General features: G+C 28.1%; 1 protein-coding gene across 8 annotated transcripts in view; it reads right to left on the bottom strand.

Moving 5' to 3' along the window:
- Window positions 1-21,212, bottom strand: part of LOC119673439 — a 63,194-nt gene that overhangs the window by 23,403 nt on the left and 18,579 nt on the right. For 7 of the 8 annotated variants that reach the window (XM_038084716.1, XM_038084709.1, XM_038084711.1 and 4 more), the window contains 6 exons: window positions 14,481-14,779; window positions 14,310-14,394; window positions 12,715-14,203; window positions 6,204-6,640; window positions 5,711-5,815; window positions 2,996-3,320 (listed from right to left, as the gene is read on the bottom strand). In XM_038084716.1, coding sequence (XP_037940644.1) covers window positions 2,996-3,320; window positions 5,711-5,815; window positions 6,204-6,640; window positions 12,715-14,203; window positions 14,310-14,394; window positions 14,481-14,779 — 2,740 coding nt within the window. The remainder of the gene's footprint in view (window positions 1-2,995; window positions 3,321-5,710; window positions 5,816-6,203; window positions 6,641-12,714; window positions 14,204-14,309; window positions 14,395-14,480; window positions 14,780-21,212) is intronic. The other variant, XM_038084714.1, reaches the window with a different exon arrangement.

The following is a 21,212-nucleotide window of genomic DNA, read 5'->3' as shown; positions in this document are numbered from 1 at the left end:
AAACAACAATACTGCCTTTTATGTGAAATTTCTTCCATTGCAGGCAACAACAAAAAGCTCTCTCTTTAACAAGAATACCCGCATAAAATGCTGCATAGTTGTAAAATGATTACCACAGAATTCGTCGAATTTTATTAGTGGTAAAAAAAAACGTGGAAAACCACGATTTTAAATTCACAGGGTTATTCGTTAAAAAAATGGATTTTTAACAAATAAATTTACAAAATTCAGATAATATGATTTACAGCGTCATATATGAAGAGGAATGTATTTTTAATATTTATAACTAGTTCAATGTGTGGGATTAAATTTTTCGTAAAATGTTGTCCTTACAACTTCGTCAGTACTTCCGGTTAGTAATAGTAGTTACCCTTGAAAATATTGCGAACACAATTGAATTGATGCTTTCATCATTGATAAGATATCGTGTACTATTTTGTCGACCATGTAAATCCTAATTATTTTTCTACAGTTCATTGCTCTTAGTTTAAGCCTGTCCACTATGGTTTGACTTACGAAACTACTTGAAACACCGGTATCTACAGTAACCTCAATAGAGTGTTTGTTTAGTTGGATGGATTCCTATAGTTCTTGCAGGATTTTTTGCACCTTAAGAAGTATTTTTTGATTCGTGTACCAAAATAGTACTTTATCTATCAACAGGTTAGGCAACGTTCTTGGAATCAAGCCCAAATTTATGTAGACGTCTGCAAGTCCCTGCAACGAACCTGAACCTGAAGTCGTTAGACTTTGCTTATCTCAGCAAAATAAACGAAGGAAAGGTGCTCTTACACACAGGATATCGTAAAATGCAGATTCTAATATAACATCGAAAATTTTAATTAAAAGATAAAAAACTATCAAATATTTTTACAATCAAATTATAATTGTCTTGCTTCAAACCAAGGCCAAAAATACATCAGTTTTGTGTAACAGAACAAGTTTTTATAGAATACACATTTACTTTAAATTTAAAGCATAAGACGAACATCTTTGTTTATATGCTTTTTAAATATGAATACGTGTGATGTTAATGCGATGGTCATACATTATTAGCGTTTTATCCTATGCTTTAAGAGCTTACGGATATATGAGACCGCGCACAGCATATACATAAAAAGTAAGCATGATAATTTTATATAAACCGATCCTGCATTTTGGCACAACAATTTATAAATCACAGTTTTCACAGTTTCGGCTAAATCGTGGTTCTCTGACTTTATCTTTAATATGTTAATCACTGACTTGTGTCAACATATTAAAGGTAAAAAGAACAAAACACAACAAAACATATTTATGTTTCCGTAAATTTTTTTAAAGTCTGTATTGCTAAAATAGGGCCCACACTTAATGGAAACAGCTTATGTTTGCTAAGGGCCGGTGAAAAGCTAAAAGAGCGTATTTATGAGAAATTATCATTATTTTTATTTAAAATTAGAATTTAGACATTCATTAGTTTCTGAGAATATGCATGATGAATGGAGACATTTGGCAATAGTAATAATAACGTTTAGTCAACCGTGAAATTCAGTACCAAGTACGAAGTATAAAGTCACTTATTTAATAAACACAAAATTAAACAACAAATCATACATCCAATTAATAATATTACCTTATGTTATTTATAATATACATATTAAAATATATAATCATGCATTCGACTGCATGCCACATATTATAAAGTTTTATTTTCTAACAGAGCACACAATGATAAAACTACTTTAGGCGCGATACATATCTACTGCAAATTTGGACTAAATAATAAAAATATTAGAAAATATCAATTTCTAGTAGAAATTTTCTACTATCAAATTAAATTTTGTTTTAATAATGAAATGTTGGTAAAATATATAACATTTTTAAAATACGACCAATATAACAATAATTATTTGTTTTAAATTAAGATAAAACTCAGAAATTTTTATATATTACCGTTAATAAAATTGTATGCAATGTAGTTTGAATGTTAATTCTGTGCACATGCTGAAATAATGAACAGGCTAAATAAACATACGGACATAAATGCAAAAAATATATTATGCAAATAAATTTATATTATATGCTATGATTATTAACATCAATTGTTTAATTTTTATAATAACAATCCTTTTCTTAATTTTGCTCCGTATAAATAAAAAATTTATACTTCTTGTTTATTATATATTTAAATATTAATTTATTTGAGTAATAGTATCACACAAAACAAATAAAAAACAATTTATATATACAATCATTTATTTTTATTTATTATATTCAAGAAATATTAGAACTTTAAAATTTAATTTTTAAATTTTTACCATTTACTAAGTTATGAAATATCATTAACTTGTGTTTATATCAAGTTTTTAATATATAATCTCAGTATAGTCGTTATTAGTTGTTTTCTTTTAAAAAAGTGATCGATAACAGAAATAGTAGAAAATAATGTTTCTTCATAATTTTCTTCCAATTCAATTGAATAAAATTAAACTACGTATACGTTAATATTTGTTAAGTTAAATAATAATTAGGCCTATTTACATTATGATGAACGGAGATGAACTTGATGACAACATGAACTGTCAGTTCAGTTTACACTGTCATGAGCATGAAATTTGTTTTGTTTTGTGTAAACGTATAAAATGCTTGTGTGGAATAGTGCAGAGCACAGAAATTGAGAGTATTCAGCATTAAAAGGTAAGCATAAACATAACATTGCATATGTATGTGTGTCAAGCTAAAGAAATGCAACAAATTTCAATGCGTGAAATTCATGAACTCACATTACACTCTCTTCCCTCTCTCTCATCATAAACCAACCGGTTTTCAAGTTCATGTTCATGTTCATGTCCATATTCATGATAGTGTAAATAGGCCCATTGTGTGATTTTCACTTATTATTTGAAGGAAATATGCCCGCTTGTTAAGTTTTACGTTAGTACATCATAATTATTACTTTATTAGAAAGCATTCTTAGCTTTATAGCTTATGAACATTTTTTAACCATCTAACTCACCCTGATTTGCCGTATTTCTGCTTATGCACAGCTGTACCGGTTTTAATAATTTTTGAAATTTCTCGGCCACCAGAGCTTTCACCTTCCGAAGTATTTTCAGAATATTCGTTTTCCAATGAGTTGGACATAGGTGGAATATGAATATTGCACAGATTACGTACAAGACTTACAGTATCTTTATTAGGCGAAGCACTATCTGTTTGCTTTTTAGGCAAATTTGGCACTGCCGATTGTGATAGGCATTTAAGCTTATTTTTAAGTTCAAATCTTAAATCTGTGGGCATTACTCTCATATTGACATTATATAGTTTTTTTTTATCAGCTCCTTAAAAATGAAATCAAAAATAAAAATAAAATTTACCCGTTTTTTTTTAAATAAAAATGGCATAGTTTATTTTCTTTTTTATTATAAATTTTTGGTAAAAAATTCGTTCACAATGTAACAATGTTAATATTTTTAGTCTAATTTCATAATGAACGAAAAAATGTACCACCATTGAATACAAGGCCATACATAAATTAAAACGCCATATATTTAACAGTTAAACATGAATTTTAAAGATTTTAAATATATATAAATTTTTTTAATTAATGAAATGTTCAAAATATAATAAATAAATACATTTTGTTAATATAATAAAATTTAAAAGTATATAGCAACTTTGTTAAATTATATTAGTTACAGACATGTGATTTATTATCATTATCATTCATTTGTGTAAAACAGGTACCATGTTCAATTTTAAAAATGTGGTGGGAATTATAAAATAAAACGCAGTAGGATAGAAAATTTATTTTTATAGTCTTTAACGTATCCATAAACTAGAGATTTGCAATAGAAAATATGCGATCAAAATCTTTTGTGGCCAGAAGAAATTCTTCATTTGAAATAATTATTTCCTCGAACTTTTTTATCTGGTTTGTGTGTTGATTATATTTTCGTTCTGTATTGAAAGACGTCCGCGAATTGTTTTTCCCGCTTAAGGAACTGAGCTGAAATCCATTCTTATGATCTTGGTTACCTATTGCAGTAATTGTCTGTTTAGGTGTTATAATATCACAAACATTTGGAATAAAGTTACGTGTGGTATTATCCGAAAAAGGTATACTTGATTCAATTGATTTAATATCTGTTGCATTTTCTTGCTTTTCTAATGAATCTGAAACTTCTAAATTATTAGTTGTGTCAACAGTTGAGGGATATGGTGTACTAAATTTATAACGGTATGCTAAATTTATGTTTTTTAAATTAACATTTGGTTTCGAAACATAACCACTCACTTTTTTAAATTGTAACGATTGTGTTTGATTTTCTTGTTCCATATTTGATAATCGGATTCCAAAAAATTTAGCATACCTTTTATCAATTCTTGTCGTTCCTTTTTGGTTTTGAACACATGTTTTATTTTTGTTCATTAATGAATTCAAAGAACACATTTTATTTAAATTATTGAAACCATTTATTTTTTCACTCATGTTTATTTTTTCAATATAATTAACATTATAACTTGGACATTTTATAATTGAATTTATAGAACCCACTTCTTTTGCACTATTTTTTTCATTATTTATTAATGTATTTTTATACTGATTATATGTTCTAAGTTCTTTTTCTAATTGCTCTTGTTTGAAGCGTATACTGTTTTCAAGGAAAGGTGATTTTATTTTACCAATGTGCTTCTTAATTATATCGCTTGAATTTTTATTTCTCTGATCATTTTCAATTGGTGAAAGTGCTAAATTTTCAGTAGTATTGTTATTTCGATCATTGTATAAATGCGATTTTTCTAAAGATTTGAGTTTCATTCTCTTCGTAAAAGGAATATATGCTGATGTTGAAGTTATATCCTGTGTTAGGGCTAATGAAATAGACTTTTCTAAAGAATAATTCTCTACGCCTTTTTCCGTAAACTTGCACATTGATGTTGAATCAAGAGATTTTTTATCCATCAAAGCTTTATTTCTCAACTGTGTTCTCTTATTAATAGGAGTGCAATCCATAAGAATGGGTGCAATCATATTGTTACTTTTGGATTTTGGTATACTTAATGGTGTGCTTTGTAGACAATAACTCGTATTAGGAGCAGGACTTGTATCTCCAAAGTCAATACTAGGACTATAAGTTGATATATTAGAATATTGATAGTTCTGACAGTTTTGTGATTCAAGCTTGTTAAAAAATCGAAGCCTTTCTGATAAGGATAAAGATGACGGGTCTGTAATAAATTGTTTTCTTATTGAGCAAATATTAAAGTTAAAAAGCTTTTTAACATTACACACCCTTTCGAGGCTCTTTGTATTAAATAGTTCTATTCATTATGTTTAAAAATATTAATGTGATGTAGTACAAATATGTTTTTATTAATTTTGTATTCAAATTATTTATACATTTATTTATATTAAAATTGCAATAAATTGTTGCGTGTTCTTGTATAATATTGTACTATATGAAAAACGTTTTTAATTAAAGTTTTTTTTTATTAGTTTTATTTGTTGGATTGGTAGAACTATGTATAGATAAATTTTATTAACCATGCAAATAAATGTTATATCCAAGTTTGAACTATAAGCGGCAAACTTTAAACAAATAAAATAAATAAAATATGCAGTAAAAATTATTTTTATTTTTAAAAGTAACAAAGGCAAAAGTGTTAAAAATATTAAAGAGCTTAACAAAACAAAGTGCGTAATATAAGTAAGTCATGCAATACTCACCAGTTTCTTCATCTACATCAGTTTTATTTGAAATTTCAGTTACTGGCTCCGACGAATCATCCTTGGGTGATATATTAAGTTTGGACGGAGAAAATTGAGAAGCAGCTTACAAAAAAAAAATATTACTTGTGGATGCAAATTATGTATAAAATATCATAATTTTTAATTTTAATTTATTTAACTATAAACATTAAATTTTTTTGATATTATGGCTTAGTTGTTAGTTGATTTGAATAATTAAATTTATTTTTTTTTTATTTATTGAATTTTATACATTTTCACAATTTTTTTATGAAAGGAACAATTTATTCATATGTGTAATTAATGAATCATTTTATTTTGTCTCGTCAAATTAAAAGTAGATTTTATAGAATTTTAAGGTTTCCAAAATTTCTGTAGCATTATGTAATATTACGCATATTGAGCAACCTTTATATAACTTTGCCATAACAAAATATAAAAAGTGTCATTAAATTATATAATAGTTACTTACTTCTTTTAGGTAGTACGATTTCTTCCTGTAATTTCTGAAACATGTTCGCTCGTTCCCGAACGCTGTTACTTCGTTTAATGCCGCCTGCCTCAACTGCATCACTTTCAATTAGTTCCTTATGTTTATTATTTTCTGAGTCTTTTTGAGAATCCACTTTCATAATGCTTGGCTCTGATAAGTCCTTATTAGTTTGAGACATTTTAGATATAAATACAACGTTATTTAAACAATTTTTTTCAATATCTCGGGTAGAAAATAAGTTTTTGTTACTACTTAAATTTTCAGAAACTCGATTAGAGTGTGAAGGCACCAAAGGTAATGGGTTTGAAATTGATGATTTAACTGTATTTGCTTCATGAGGTTGATCTCCTTGTAATTTTAACAAATTACATGAAGTACTTTTTAAATCACTCAAGGCTAAAGATGAGTCTTGAAAACTATAAATATTGAAAAAACAAAAATTCAAAATATTATTTCTATCGGATTTCACTATATTAAATTAAATTAAAAATATTATATCAATTAAATTAAAAATTTAATTTTTTTCTTTTGCATTTTGTAATATTTTTTGCACATGTATTCAAATAAGAATTTTTAAACATACATATGGTATGTATTAAATAAAACATTAATTTTTAGTTGCAAAAATTTGCTATTAGATACCTTAATATCTACTTTTATTATCACATAAGTTTCTTTTATTATGTAAACTTGCCAATAAATCGAATAATAATCAAAATTTTTATTTTAAGTTTTTATTGCATTATTGTAGAAAATTAACTAGTTATCAGTGTTTACTTAAAAACAGATATAACAATCACTGAACCACACATTTACTAAAAATCGGCCAACGATTACAAAAACAATGTCTATATTTATCACATTGAGTAAAAAATAATAAGATTATTAATAACACAAAAAGCTCTCGCTCATTTAAAATAAAATTTTTAGCAAAAGAGTATACAGAAATGTATCATGAAGAACTGAACTGATTAGTTTTAGAAAATTTCGCAACATTTTTAGTTTTAATTTCTCATATTTGTTTGTAAAATTCTTTAACATATATCCACATACAAAAACCATATATAGGGTGTTCCCTTTAAATAGTATTAATTTTTGTAAATGATTTTCCAGTTTAAAAAGGAAAAGTATTATCGAAGGGTGAGTTTTAAATTTATTATAATTATGAACTTAAATACTTGATACCCCGTCACTGAATATACATACTATAATAAACGGTCATTCCTTTTGTAACATATGAACACCTACACATTTTAGCAGGTAATGTTGATTAAAGTATATTTTTTTTCATATATTATCATAAGGACTACGGATGCAATTTTTTCTTAAAAATATTCATATTTATTTTGAAGCACAAACTGAGCTCGAAACTTTACAAATTTTTTGTACGGATAATAGTTGGGAATTAATAACTAACAATTTTTAAGTATATAATATAATAGCGATAAACATATTAGAATGTTAACTACATAATTATATACAATTCTAGACATTTATTAAAAAGTGTTTTTGGTTTTTTGCACTTCAAACATATATTCACGATGCGTGTAACCTTAAATTTAATATAACAATATACAACATCACACCCAAAATATATATAATATATTATACCAGATACAGAACGGGGGTTCAAGTATATCAAACAATCAATTCGTCATCAGAGTATATGTATAACTCAATATGGTTAGACGATATACGAACAAAAATATCGCTACAAACATAAGTGAAACAAACAGATGTACATGCATATGCTATTCTAAGTTACTAGATGATACTTTTAACCACTTTTAACCAAAACAAATGCGTAGTGACATTGTGATTTAAAAACACTCCCAAGAAAATGAATACACATCTTACTTCTTAATATATCACATCTTAATATATTGATAAGTATACATTAAAATTCAGGCTCCGAAACGCTCTATGAAGAGAAAAATATATAGAAGCAGCATGTAATAATGAAAGAATAAAGAATGTCAAAGACAATTTCAAATTCATATTAAAGTTTATAATACTTAATGCAATAACACTTATCGATCACACACAGATTTAAATCAGAGTCTTTAATTCTAGATAATATTTTATAAATAAATTAAAAATGAAATTCATTGCTAAAATCCCAATTATTCTCTTATCTTCTCCGAGTAATATTTGAAAATAATACTAACATTTATTACAACCTATCTTAAAATTTGTGACTAGTTCTAGTTCTAATTCTAATTAAAATTAAAATATAATTAATTAGAATATTTTCTGAGAAGCAATGTTGTAAACAAGTACTTTTCTTTGTCAAAAACTCTAAAAATAAAAAGCCTTTTTTTAAGACTTTATTACATTTTCTATTCAATTAAAAAAAAAAAATTTAACTATTGTTAAAAGGCAACACCCGGTTTAATACATATGTGGTGAGTATCAGAATATAACGAGTATATAAATATACGCAAATGTATTCAGTAACATATAAATTATAAAAAAAGCTTTTTTTTTATTAATACTTACTACAAAGGCAATATTGAGTATTGCTTTTGCTTATTATATCTACTTTGACTATTATATATAATAAAAAAAAAGCATTTCAATTTTTCAATAAATTTTACGTCATAATTATAAAAAGCTGAAGAAAATGAAGACTGCGCTGCGCTGCCAGTTAGAGAGATTGTTGCTTAAGTTTTTGGTAAATCAAACAGATCAAATACGTCTATCCCGATATGGTTTAAACAATAACTGAAGCATATTATACAAAATTAGTGAATTACTTAATCTAGTAATTATCGATATCATTATCATATTATTAGAGAAAATACTACGGCTGTAGACAACGCTGAATTTTAAAGACTGATTTTCGAATTACTTAAAGACAATGAATCAATATTTATATTCTTTGAATTGGAAAATACATCTGATATAATGGAATTTTCGATGTCATTGCACTCTAGATCAGAGTAGGCTTCTACTGCACAGTTATAAGATACCCTAGAGTTACTTTCGTTGAGTTCTATCAATGAAGCAGAAAGCACATTATCACTATGCACTTATATTATCATAGTCGTCCTTTCTGTTCATTGTGAAAACAATGAGCAGACTTAGAATTAGAATCAAAAAAATTGCAAATAACTTACAATAATTAACAAATTAATACAGTACTGTTTACTTTAATATAAATACGACGGAGTTGAAGTTAAAAATAGAAATCTCGGTTTTGCAGAAAATTCTAAAATGAATTAACTATGAAATGCTTGAACACTCCAAACTCTCCCGCATGTTGAAGCTGGAAGCTGGCATGTTAAAATTGAGTCACAACGAGTTCATGTGACACAAAAATAACTCAAATATGCTTTTCCCGACTTCTGCGACCGATTTTTGTGAAGTTGCCAACATTTCATTTTTAAGATTTTTTGAGTGATACACTCTCTATTAGTGCTGTTCACATTATTCGAAGTTTTTAAAAATTCGAAGTTCTTCGAATATTCGAATATTCGCATTTCAACGAAGTCTTCGAAGTTGGAAAAAACTTCGAAGTTTTTGTGAATTTTTGTTCTCGAAGTCTTCGAAGTTTAAATGTAGTGAAAAACTTCGAAGACTTCGAAGACTTCGTAAGCAAAAGGTGAAGTGAGAGCGCAAAATGCAAACAAACGTGCATCACACAAATTATTTGAGGGATGAAAGCGTTTGCTTTGTTTGTACGGTTTTATGTTTTTTGTTGTTATTCTATGCAGAAAATTAAAAACATGTTTTTTGTTTTATTTTATTACATAAAATTTATTTTATTATTTTATTATTAAATATGTATTGTAATATATATTATTTTTAAATATGTTATTATTAAATATTTTTTATATTAAATAAAAAATTCACATTTTAAATAACTTATATTTATTATTTATATTTAAAAAATTATATTTATGAAAATTTTTAATATAATATAAAATACATGAAAATTTGATGGAATTTCTTTTATACAATTTTGCTTATACACTAATTTACATTTTATTTAGATACTTCCTTATAATATTATGTATTTCTTTTCCTAGAATAAGGGATTTAAAATTTTTCCATAAACAGTAAAATAACTGTAACTACAACAAAACATTCAAAATTTTATAATGCAAAAATAAATTTGCGCTTGCCTGCGTGATCATCACAGCTCATACAGGTCAAATAATTAGGCATTAATAAGCAAAACTCATTTTTCCATAACTAATTTTCAAGATTTTAATTTGTGATTTTATTGAAAAGGAAAATGAAAACTTTTATAAAATTCCATTACTAATAAAATCCATCAATATCAATATTTTCATATTATTACGTATATATTTTATATTATATTAAAAATTTTCTCAAATATAATTTTTTAAATATATATAATAAATATAAGTTATTTAAAATGTGAATTTTTTATTTAATATAAAAAATATTTAATAATAACATATTTAAAAATAATATATATTATAATACATATTTAATAATAAAATAAATTTTATGTAATAAAATAAAACAAAAAAACATGTTTTTAATTTTCTGCATAGAATACCAAAAAAAAAAACATAAAACCGTACAAACAAAGCAAACGCTTTCATCCCTCAAATAATTTGTGTGATGCACGTTTGTTTGCATTTTGCGCTCTCACTTCACCTTTTGCTTACGAAGTCTTCGAAGTCTTCGAAGTTTTTCACTACATTTAAACTTCGAAGACTTCGAGAACAAAAATTCACAAAAACTTCGAAGTTTTTTCCAACTTCGAAGACTTCGTTTACTATTCGAATATTCGAATTTCTTCGAATACTTCGTAAATTCGAATATGAACAGCACTACTCTCTATGCTTATATATTCTTCGATTTAACGCATATAAAATTTATTACACTTGTTTTTCGCATTCTAAGCAAACTGTTTTATTACATTCATGTAAAACTTGAAATATTTATTTTCAAATTTTCCGAATCACAATCACGGTTGCCACTTATGGTACTTTAGTACCAAAATTGGTACTTTTTTTTTCGTTTGGTACTCATGTTCAAAAAATGGTACATTTTTGACGACCCAACTTTATTGTGGATATTTCCAATTAATTTTTTTTATAAATGCAATTTTGCACTATTTTATATTTTGTTCATTTATAACACTATGAAAAAAACAGAACGAAAAAACAAAAAGGTCTAAAAAAATTTTGGACCTTTTTTTACAGAAATGGTACCTTTTTAAACCAATTTTGGTACAGAAAAAAATTTTCAAGTGGCAACCGTGATCACAATATAATATAATTTAGAACTCTTAAATTAATATAAAATGATTAATTAAGTAAACGCACAAAATTCAAATAAATTCAAAGCACAACAATGCCATATATTTTTGATTTTTTAGCATGCAGCACCTTCTCGTAACCAGCGCATAAGATCTCATGAGCCTCAGCTCGTACTCTTGCTCATGATCATGAACCAATTTATAACTTAAAGGCGGCTCTTGTTCACGAGCGTGAGCTCTGCAAAAGGTGCTCGCTCATGAGCGTGAATAATCGTATGAAAAGAGTTTCTTGCCTGTTCATGAGCTGTGAGCATAATGAGCAGAAAAGAGTCGCTCATGGATACGCAAATACGAACTCTGCAATTCGTATTAAACTTCGAATACATTCTGAATAAGTAAAAGTGGGGAGTATCAAAATAAACTTTATTTATATACATATATCTCTTTTAATGATCAGATCCGGCGACCAGTGACAAGTTTATGTATCCGAAGTTGAAAGTTTAGCGCTTAGCGCAACAATTCTCTGTTGATAAGCCTCAATCCGCATTAATGGGCATTTTGATGACGTCCTCGAAATGCATTACTTAAATTAGTTGAAAAAATTAAAATACTTGGAACTTGAGCATTGAAAGTTTGTGCAGCCTTGGCTTCTTGTGGATAAACACGATTAGTCATCGCTTCTAATTTGATAGGCACGAGTTCTAATCCTGGCACTTGCAGTCCAAACAAATTATATACGGACTATAAACTAATTAAATAAAATTCGATTATTTCCAAAGACCACTGATGAAGAGTACTTGGCAATACTCGAAACAGCGTTGTATGGTCAGCCAAATTTCAATAAATTAAATAAAAAAAAAATTTTTGTCTTTGCCTTTCTTTGCTATTCGAATCGGTCTAACTTTTAAAGTAATATCTTTCTAAGTATTAAGCTGAGAGAAAATTATTTTGAAAAATAAACAGCAAAAAATGTCAAAGCTTTAATCTTATTTAGTAAGATATTTTAATAAGCTTAATAAAAGAAATGATCTTTTTTTAAATAGCGGTCAATCGTTCCAATTTATAACTTTAATTTTATTTTTCATATATTAAACTTTTACACTATTTATGTTGACACAAAAAAATACCTTAAAAAAACTAATAATCAAAACATATCTAAATAAAAATTAAATTATAAAGCATATTTTGATGAAAATGTATTACGTTAATTTAAAAACAAAACTGATATAAAATAAATTATAAAATACTCACATTATTTTTTCATTAAAAGTCACAGGTTGCGTTTTGTATCGATCTCGATAACTACATCGTCTTTGAATATTTATTTTTAAATCTAAATCTGTGTTAGGATTTTCTGACATATCGAAACTGCTATTTACTTTTGTTGGTAATATAAAGGAATTGCTATTTTTATTAAGAATGGATTCCATATATTTAACACGTTCAGAAACGGAGTTATTAATAGTTGCACTCAATTCATCCTTATTAACTTCTAATGTCGAAGTTGCAATAGCATCCAGAGCAGCACCTAGATCAACTAATGGAATTACATGACGTTCAAGAGAACGAGTACGACGATTTAGTAAAAAATGGACAGGTTTGCTTGTCTTAGAACATGATTCAAAACTACTTAAAGAGCGTCGTTTCAATAAAGAAGTTGTTTTTAGAATAGGTCGCACTGAACTTTCACGACTATGCTGTGTTTCACTATTCAAAAACGAACATTCATCAAACTCTTCGCGACTGCTTTTTCTAGAAGTTTTCAAAATCGGTCGTATTTCTTGTTCTTCCGAATCTCCAGAAATTTTTTTTTTAAGAATTGGCTTAGGTGTGCGTATAGTTTCATCGGTATTTATGCTCTCTTGTTTAAGAATCGGTCGTATGTCATGCTCGTCATTTGTAAACGTATAACTATCTTCTAAAACGAATAGTTCTTCATTAGCACTTTTTTCACACCCTATATCATTAGGACCGAAAAATAGTGGCTGAGATACAGATATGGTAGACAAATTATCTTTTTTCTTTAAAATACTATGCGGATGTATTTCCGTAGCTGAAGCATAATTAACACTTTTACTTCCATCATGGCTACTTTGTTTTAAAATGCCATGTGTTTGATTTTGTTGTATCTCTTGTAAAGTAGTTTCCTCGAGAGAATTGCGACGAATTAATTTTGATAACATGTCTCTTTTATCAGATGAATGCAAGTGTGATAAATTTCCTGAATCATCAAGACTGGTTCTTTTTTTAAGAATTCCAAGACGTTTTATTTTTGAAGATATTTTAAAAATATTTGTTGACATTGTAGCAGGACTTACATTTACAATATTTGAGATTTGTTCATTTTCTAAGCAACAATCTTTTTTTTTTAAAATTGAAACTACATGGTTTAGATCTGTAGCTGTTGACGTTGACGTTGACGTTGACATTGAGATTAGTGTACCATCAATTTTCTGATTTAATGTTAGTGATCTTTCATGACTTAGCGAACAATTTCCATAATTTATATTATTTCCACAATCTAAGCTTAATGATTTTTCATTTTCAGTCATTATAACCGGATCACTAAACTTACGTTCATTAATCCTTCGGTTTTTTTTAATTAAAAGATCTTTATAAAGTTCATCGCTTATCGGCAAGGTTTCACTTCTACGATCAATGCGTTTAATATTTGGTTTCAAATAATTTGTTAATTTTAACTGAGATGCCATATCTTGAAAACATGCACAAGAATCTTCTTCTAAAGGTAGAAATAGAAATCAATTTAAAACAATAATAATAATATTTCTTCATAATAGTAATAGTTTCTTTTTTAATTCATTTTGAATGTAGTCTTGAAAACTTACTACTGCTTATTATAACTTCTTCGTTTTGTGATCGATTCAAATGCGACTTTCTTTTAGCTGACTTGTCACGAACAAAATCATCCGACTGAACATTTCATGCAAAAAAAATTATGCATATATGTATATATATTATTTTTACATACTTAAAAGGGTCTCATATTTTGTACTCACATTATCTTTCTTTTGTTGTTCTTTTTTCCTTTCTGAGTAATCTTTTTTATTCATACTGTTAATCACACTTTTCTTGCTTTTAAAATTCTGAAAATTTAAATTTTTATTCATACTGACAATTGAGTCTTTATCTTTTATATTTTTGTTCATTATTATATGAAGAGTTGGTATATGTTGCTTATTGGATGAGACATTACAATATATTGGACCGTTTTGCTCACAATTAGGAACTTTATTATTTGATGGTAATTTTTGTTGAATTAAATAAGAGTCTTCTCCGAAGTTATTATTCTTTATACCTATTAAATTAAATGAAAGTTATTTCATATTTTTATTTTTAAAATGTGTAAATAATTATAAAAATATATCATATATTGGCAGAAATTATATAATACAAAATTTAAATGGACTTCTAAGCTCCTGAATCAATCTGCATGATAATTATACCAGGTAATTATATATAAAAGCAGCGAATATAATTTTGTAGGCTATAAAGTTTTCATTTTGTATTTATTAATAGGGTTGTTACTATAAAAACAAAAAAAATTATAAAATCGAATTTTCTTATAATTCACTAAATTGATCTCCAGGATATAGTCCAGGGCAAGGACTATATAATTTTTGTTTAACATACAAAAAATTAAAAGATTCAAATGTTTCTGAACTTGCTGCGACAAATCCACAATGTCACAATCTGGAGAAAACAGCGAAGCAGGAAAAGAGGAAATTTTGAATGTGCATATATTGATGAAAAACATCAAAAGTATAAAAAAAATGTAACCAAAGCAAAGAAACAAAAATTAATGTGAAATCATTCAGTCTTTGTTTTATCGGCGTAGTATAATTAATAATCTTTACACAAATATTTTTATTTCAATTATTTAATCGAAATCATAAAAAAATTTTGGACGAAGCGAGCTACTGCAAACAACTTATTATGCTTATAAGCATATAAACCGAAGTACTTTTGTAAAAATTTGTTCGACTTAACGCTATACTGTACGTTTGAAACACGAAGCCTTACCTTCACATACTGATGCCCTTTGGAACAGGCCTGCGTGACAATATTGCTATAAACCAATCCAATCAATCTTCATACCTACGTATGAAGATTGATTGGAAGCTCTGATTGGTCATACACTCGTAAAATTTCTTCATTTGGGAGCTTCCATAAAAAGTAACATGGAATTGCTGGCGGATCTGTTTCTTATATATTATTTGACGCCTTTATGAATACCAACGAAGTTGTATACTACTCTCGAAAACATACTATTGCTTGGAGTCGTGTTAAATAGATTGAATAATTTAAATTCCGCGAGGGAGTACTGTCGGTAGTTAAATTAAGTTATATTATTCTTCAATAATTCTATTTTAACTATTTTTTTATTTTTTTAAAACTTTTGGTAATTGCTTTTGGATCCTTCATAAATACAAGGGTGTAAGGATACGCAATAATATATTATATAGGCACATCAAATAAAAAATACTAATATTTATGATAATAAAGTAACTCAATTTTCTACACAGATTGAAATTTCTAATTACAGTTAAATGAACAAATTTAATTATACGCATGAGTAACAAACAATCTTTGTCTGATATATTGTAACATATGCATAAGTAATACAGTCTATTACATTTTCATCCAATTACTTTTAACTAATTTAAAAATAAAGATGTTTTTCGACCAGTAGTGAGCTACAAATACAAAAATTTATTTTATATTATTTTAATTAATGGAATTTTTGACTCACCATACTTTACATAATTTAAAAATACGTATGTAAGTATATATAGAGTAGTAGAATGTTCAATGAAAGTAACGAATTTTTAAAGTAAAAATAATATCTTACAAATACTAGTTGTAGCTGCAATTATCCACATTATTACATTTAATCTGTTCAAATTTTATTCATCGAATATAGATATGTAAAGGTGTATCCACAGTAAAGCGAACGCTTGCAAATGAACAAACATTTGCAGATAATGGTCCCTACAAAAGTTCATTCATTCCCAAGCGTTCACTTTGGTGTGAATGTACCTTCAGAAGATCAACTCAACCGAACTTTTAAAACTAATATTAAATTAAGTTGTATAAATTATCAAATGAAATCATTTGTCAATACAACAATTATATTAACACATTAACATACTATTGTTGTAATTTTTGTTAAATGTTATTTTATTGTAATATTAAACTATTAGATAATGACTATATTATTACAACAATAATTTATTAGATGAGTGTTATTCTTGCTTTTTTTTCTTCCTTGGCATCTAAACTACAACTTTTTTGAAATACCTCTTTGGTTTTTAAACACAACGACAACTGTTGATTTTGACAAATGTCAAAGACATGTTCATGACTGCAATCGCCTGTAGATGCCAACGCACAGCCGCTTCTAAAATTTGACGGCTGTCAGATGGTAAATCCTATTTTGTTGTAGTCGTAATTATGTTGTATACTTCGTTGGAAATCGCACCTCTACTCCCTATTGGGTCACTTTCGGTGTATGTTGAATGCAGAGGCTGTCATTCGGTTCTTCCGCACTCTCTTTCTCTCTCTCTCTCTCTCTCTCTTTCTCTCGCTAGGCTTTTATTGGTTTCGTTCGCCACTTATGCTGATCTCACGCAACCCAAACTAACATTTATTGACCCTCCTTTAACGTGTGTTAGACACGCTCTATTAGCCCATTTGCCTGAGGATGGTACGTATTAGTCCACAGGCTATCTTGAGAACTTGTCGATGCATATTAGGCAACATCGCACACCATTGCAGATGGGTAACGGCCCCATGATATCAATATTTATATGCTCAAAGCGTTGATTGGTGCTTTAAAGTTCTGTAACACAGTACTATTGTGTTGATGAATTCGAGATTTCCGGCATGCAATGCTCGTTTTTGGTATTTCAATTGTTTCGGTCTTCATTTTGGGCCAACAAAACGATCTGTTATTAGTCTTACAGTTGTTTTTTTTTCAGGATGAGCTAAAGTGTATAACATTTAAAACACTTGTTTATGGAATGATTTTGTGATAAAAAGTCTTGCTTACTTTCCCGATACGTCACAATATATGGAAACATCATCTAAAGGTAGATTCATCAACTTAAGCTCTAGGGATGACGCTGTTGGGTTGTTTTTAACAATTTGTTTACCTCCTGGTTAGTATTCTGCCCTTCTACCAATTTTACATAGACTACTAGTCGTCTTGATTCGGTCACCACACTTTCAATTTGGGATAAAGCATCTGCAACTGTAATTTGGTTGCCTACTATATGCTGAATGTCTGTTGTCAGCTACCCGATAAAGTTCAAATGGCGTAGTTGACGTTTGGATGCTTTGTCAGGTCTTTACAGGAAAACGAACGTAATAGATTTATGGTCTTGCCATCAATCATATATCTGAAGTACTTAACCGCCATATATATAACAAGGAGTTCACGGTTATATGTACTATAATTCTTCAACGTCTCTGTCAGTCTTTTGAAATAGAATCCTAATGATTGCATTTGTTCACTTATTAACTGTTGTAGAGCTCTTTTCACTGCGTCGTTACAAGCGCCTACACTAAGCACTAGTTTTGCATTTAAAGTGGGTGGGCTAACATCGCAGCATTTGCTAGGTCGTTTTTAAGCTCTTCAAATTTTTGTTTGGTTTCTGCTGTCCACTCAACTGGGGATTTATCGTTTTTCTTACTACCTTTTATTAACGGACGCAGGATACCCTGATTCTTTGCAGCGTGAAGACGAAAATGCCTGTAAAAGTTTAACGAAACGATAAATCTTATTAATTATCGTGCTCCTGTGCTTCTGGTTTTTTAAAATATGGTAGTTCATTGCGAAGTAATTCCGTCTTTGTTAACTATGTACCCCAGAAAGGTAAGTTCTTTCTTATAAAACATGCACTTTCTCAGATTGATTTTTAGGATACGGTCGCGTAATCAGCCAAACACCTCTATTAAGTGCATCTTATGCTCTTCCTCGTCAGCCGATGTCACGCATATGTCGTTTATGTATATTACTACATAATCTGTTTTTAAACACTTCGTTCATAATTCCTTGAAACGGAGTTAGCATTTCAAAAGCTACAGCAATACACGTTCTTATTGGTCTCTAAGAGTACCGATAAGACAGAAGTAGTGTGGTCGTCGAGGCTCAATGCAGCATTCGAACAAAGTAAAGCAAGTTTTTCATCAGCTGCCAAATTAGTACACTTATCACCAACATATCCATTACGATTGTCGACGGACGCATCTAGTTTCGCAATTGGTTCCGTTCTTGTACAACAAATAGGTGATTAGTGGAATCCAGTTGCATTTTACTTTGCAAAGTTAAGAGCAGCCCAACTTAATTACAGTGCTTACGATAGGGAACTCTTAGGAGTTTACCTTTCGATCAAACATTTTCGACACATGCTAGTAGCGCATAAGTATTTTGACAAAATCTTTGTGTAAGTGTTTTTCAATTTTAAACACGTGAAAACGAAAAAAAACCTTTATAGTTAACTTTAATTGATATTAAACATTGATAAAAAATAAAAATTGATTATAAATTATTAAAAACAATTAACAAAATGGCTAAGTTGAGTTTGGTTATCAGATATTCAATGGTAACAAAGTTTAACACTGAAACGGCAGTAAAAGATATAGCAAAAGATTTTAACGTATTGCGTCAAACTGTTTTTATCAAATTAATAAGTTTAAAAAGCATAATAACATAAGAAACTTAACGAGATCAGATGCTAAATGCAAAACAACGCTCAACGGTGACCGAGTCCTTCTAAGGGAATTCAAAAAAAAATCTGCTGTTGATAAATGGATTTTGGCGGCCAAAACTGCAATTATTAACCGCACTGTTCGACGACGTTTAACGGAAGAAGATTTTAAGACAATAACAGCTAAAGACATGCCGCACACATCAAAGGCAAATAAGCTTAAAAGACTGGCGTTCGCTAAGGAACATCTGCACAAACCAAAAGAGTTTTGGATAAGCGTTCTAAGGACAGATGAGTGTTGCTTTAAGTATAACTCATCAAAAAACACATTTTTTTTAAGCTAAAGCGAATAAGACGTCCCTTTTTTCAAAAAATGGGCCATGGTGTAGGTTAGGTTATGTTCTGGGGATGTGTTGTATATGGTATAATGGGCTGAATGAGTTGGATTCTATCGCCGGCTCAATGAACCAAGGTCAATATTTGACTATCTTAAACGATTATAAGTTTCCTTCCAGAGATAGGCTTATTGGAGAATCACTTATTCGTTCCTAGTCAGTGCAAAGTGGTAGGCAATACAATGGTAGATACATAGCATTACAATTATATAAATTTGATAATTGGAATTTTCTTCAATGTTTATAAAGATATTTAGTTAAAATTTAAAAATCATATAAATTACATATAAATTAAATATAACTGGCGAATATCGGGTAACTCGCATATAACTTTCTTTTTTAACATATTTTAATCAATTTACTCGTTAATTATAAATGAATATATATATAAATTAAATACATCAATAAAAATTTTATATAATTCTCTATAATTATGTTAACAGATTAACTTAAGTTAGATTTGATTATAGCTACCATACAAGCGATTGGTTCAGATGTAGATTCTAATAAAAAGTATTTTTCATTTTTTACCACATTTGTGATAGATTAACAAATTTTTAACATTTTTTAGATGTGTTAAGATTATAATACAGATGTTATATGAGAAGTTAGAACTTTAATGTGAACAGCGACTTTTAGTAAATTTAAAATAATTCTGTGTGAAGAGAGAATCTATATATATTATATATATATTGGAGACTTTTTGTAAAAATATATTACACATTGAAATTAATAAAAATGTTGGTATCATATAGAGTAGCGTTGGTCTGCGAATCAATTCTGGTCTGTGGCATTAGCGCCATATATACTATATTTTCATAAAATATTTTCTTTTCGTTTTTTACGATATTATTTTATGGGTAAATATTGGTATCGCTACTTGCATAAAACATTTAATATTTGTCCGATCCAATAGTACGTTTTAGATTGAGAAACAAACTGAAGTCAGAAATATTGTATTTAGGCTGATTGTGTGTTTGTATTATCAATACAAAACTATTTACCAATACAAATAAAATTTAACAAAGATGTATCTAAACTTTCATTGATATTCATGCTTTTGCAATGAATTATCTTAAAAATATCAATTAAACGCATTTTATTTAATGTGCAGTTTATTCCACACAAGTTGACTAAGGATCAAAAATTGCTTTTATCAATCGACACTCGTTACCGACTTTGTACTGAAAATATCATTTTAACCATCAACCACTGATGATGTTAAACCGGATTTAGTATCGTAAGACTTTTCTTTTTTTTTTTAATTGCTTGTATCGATAAAAGAAAGCGTTGAAAACGTTGAACCCATCGAAAAGGCTTATACCAACATACTGTTGGTTTAGATTATTACTCTAAATGCAATAACACTACTTTTTGTGAAGGACATACTTCATCGACGCACATTATTGCAAACAGATGGTTGCATCGCAAATACATAAAATATACTGACATTTTTTGAGAAGCTAAAAGTGGAAAATATCTGTACTTTCATATCTAGGTTTAAGTTAGAAATAAGTTTTAACTTAAAATGAAGATAACAAATTAAAGTACAAATAAAAAATAAAATTGATTTAAAAAATCTATTTATTTAATAATTTTTTTATAGTTGAAACAAAATTTACTT

The sequence above is a fragment of the Teleopsis dalmanni genome, chromosome 1, assembly GCF_002237135.1.
Source record: "Teleopsis dalmanni isolate 2A chromosome 1, ASM223713v2, whole genome shotgun sequence".
Classification (NCBI taxonomy): Eukaryota; Metazoa; Arthropoda; class Insecta; order Diptera; family Diopsidae; genus Teleopsis; species Teleopsis dalmanni.
The sequence above is the reverse complement of the archived record's forward strand: the minus strand, read 5'-3'. Positions and strand labels throughout refer to the sequence as shown.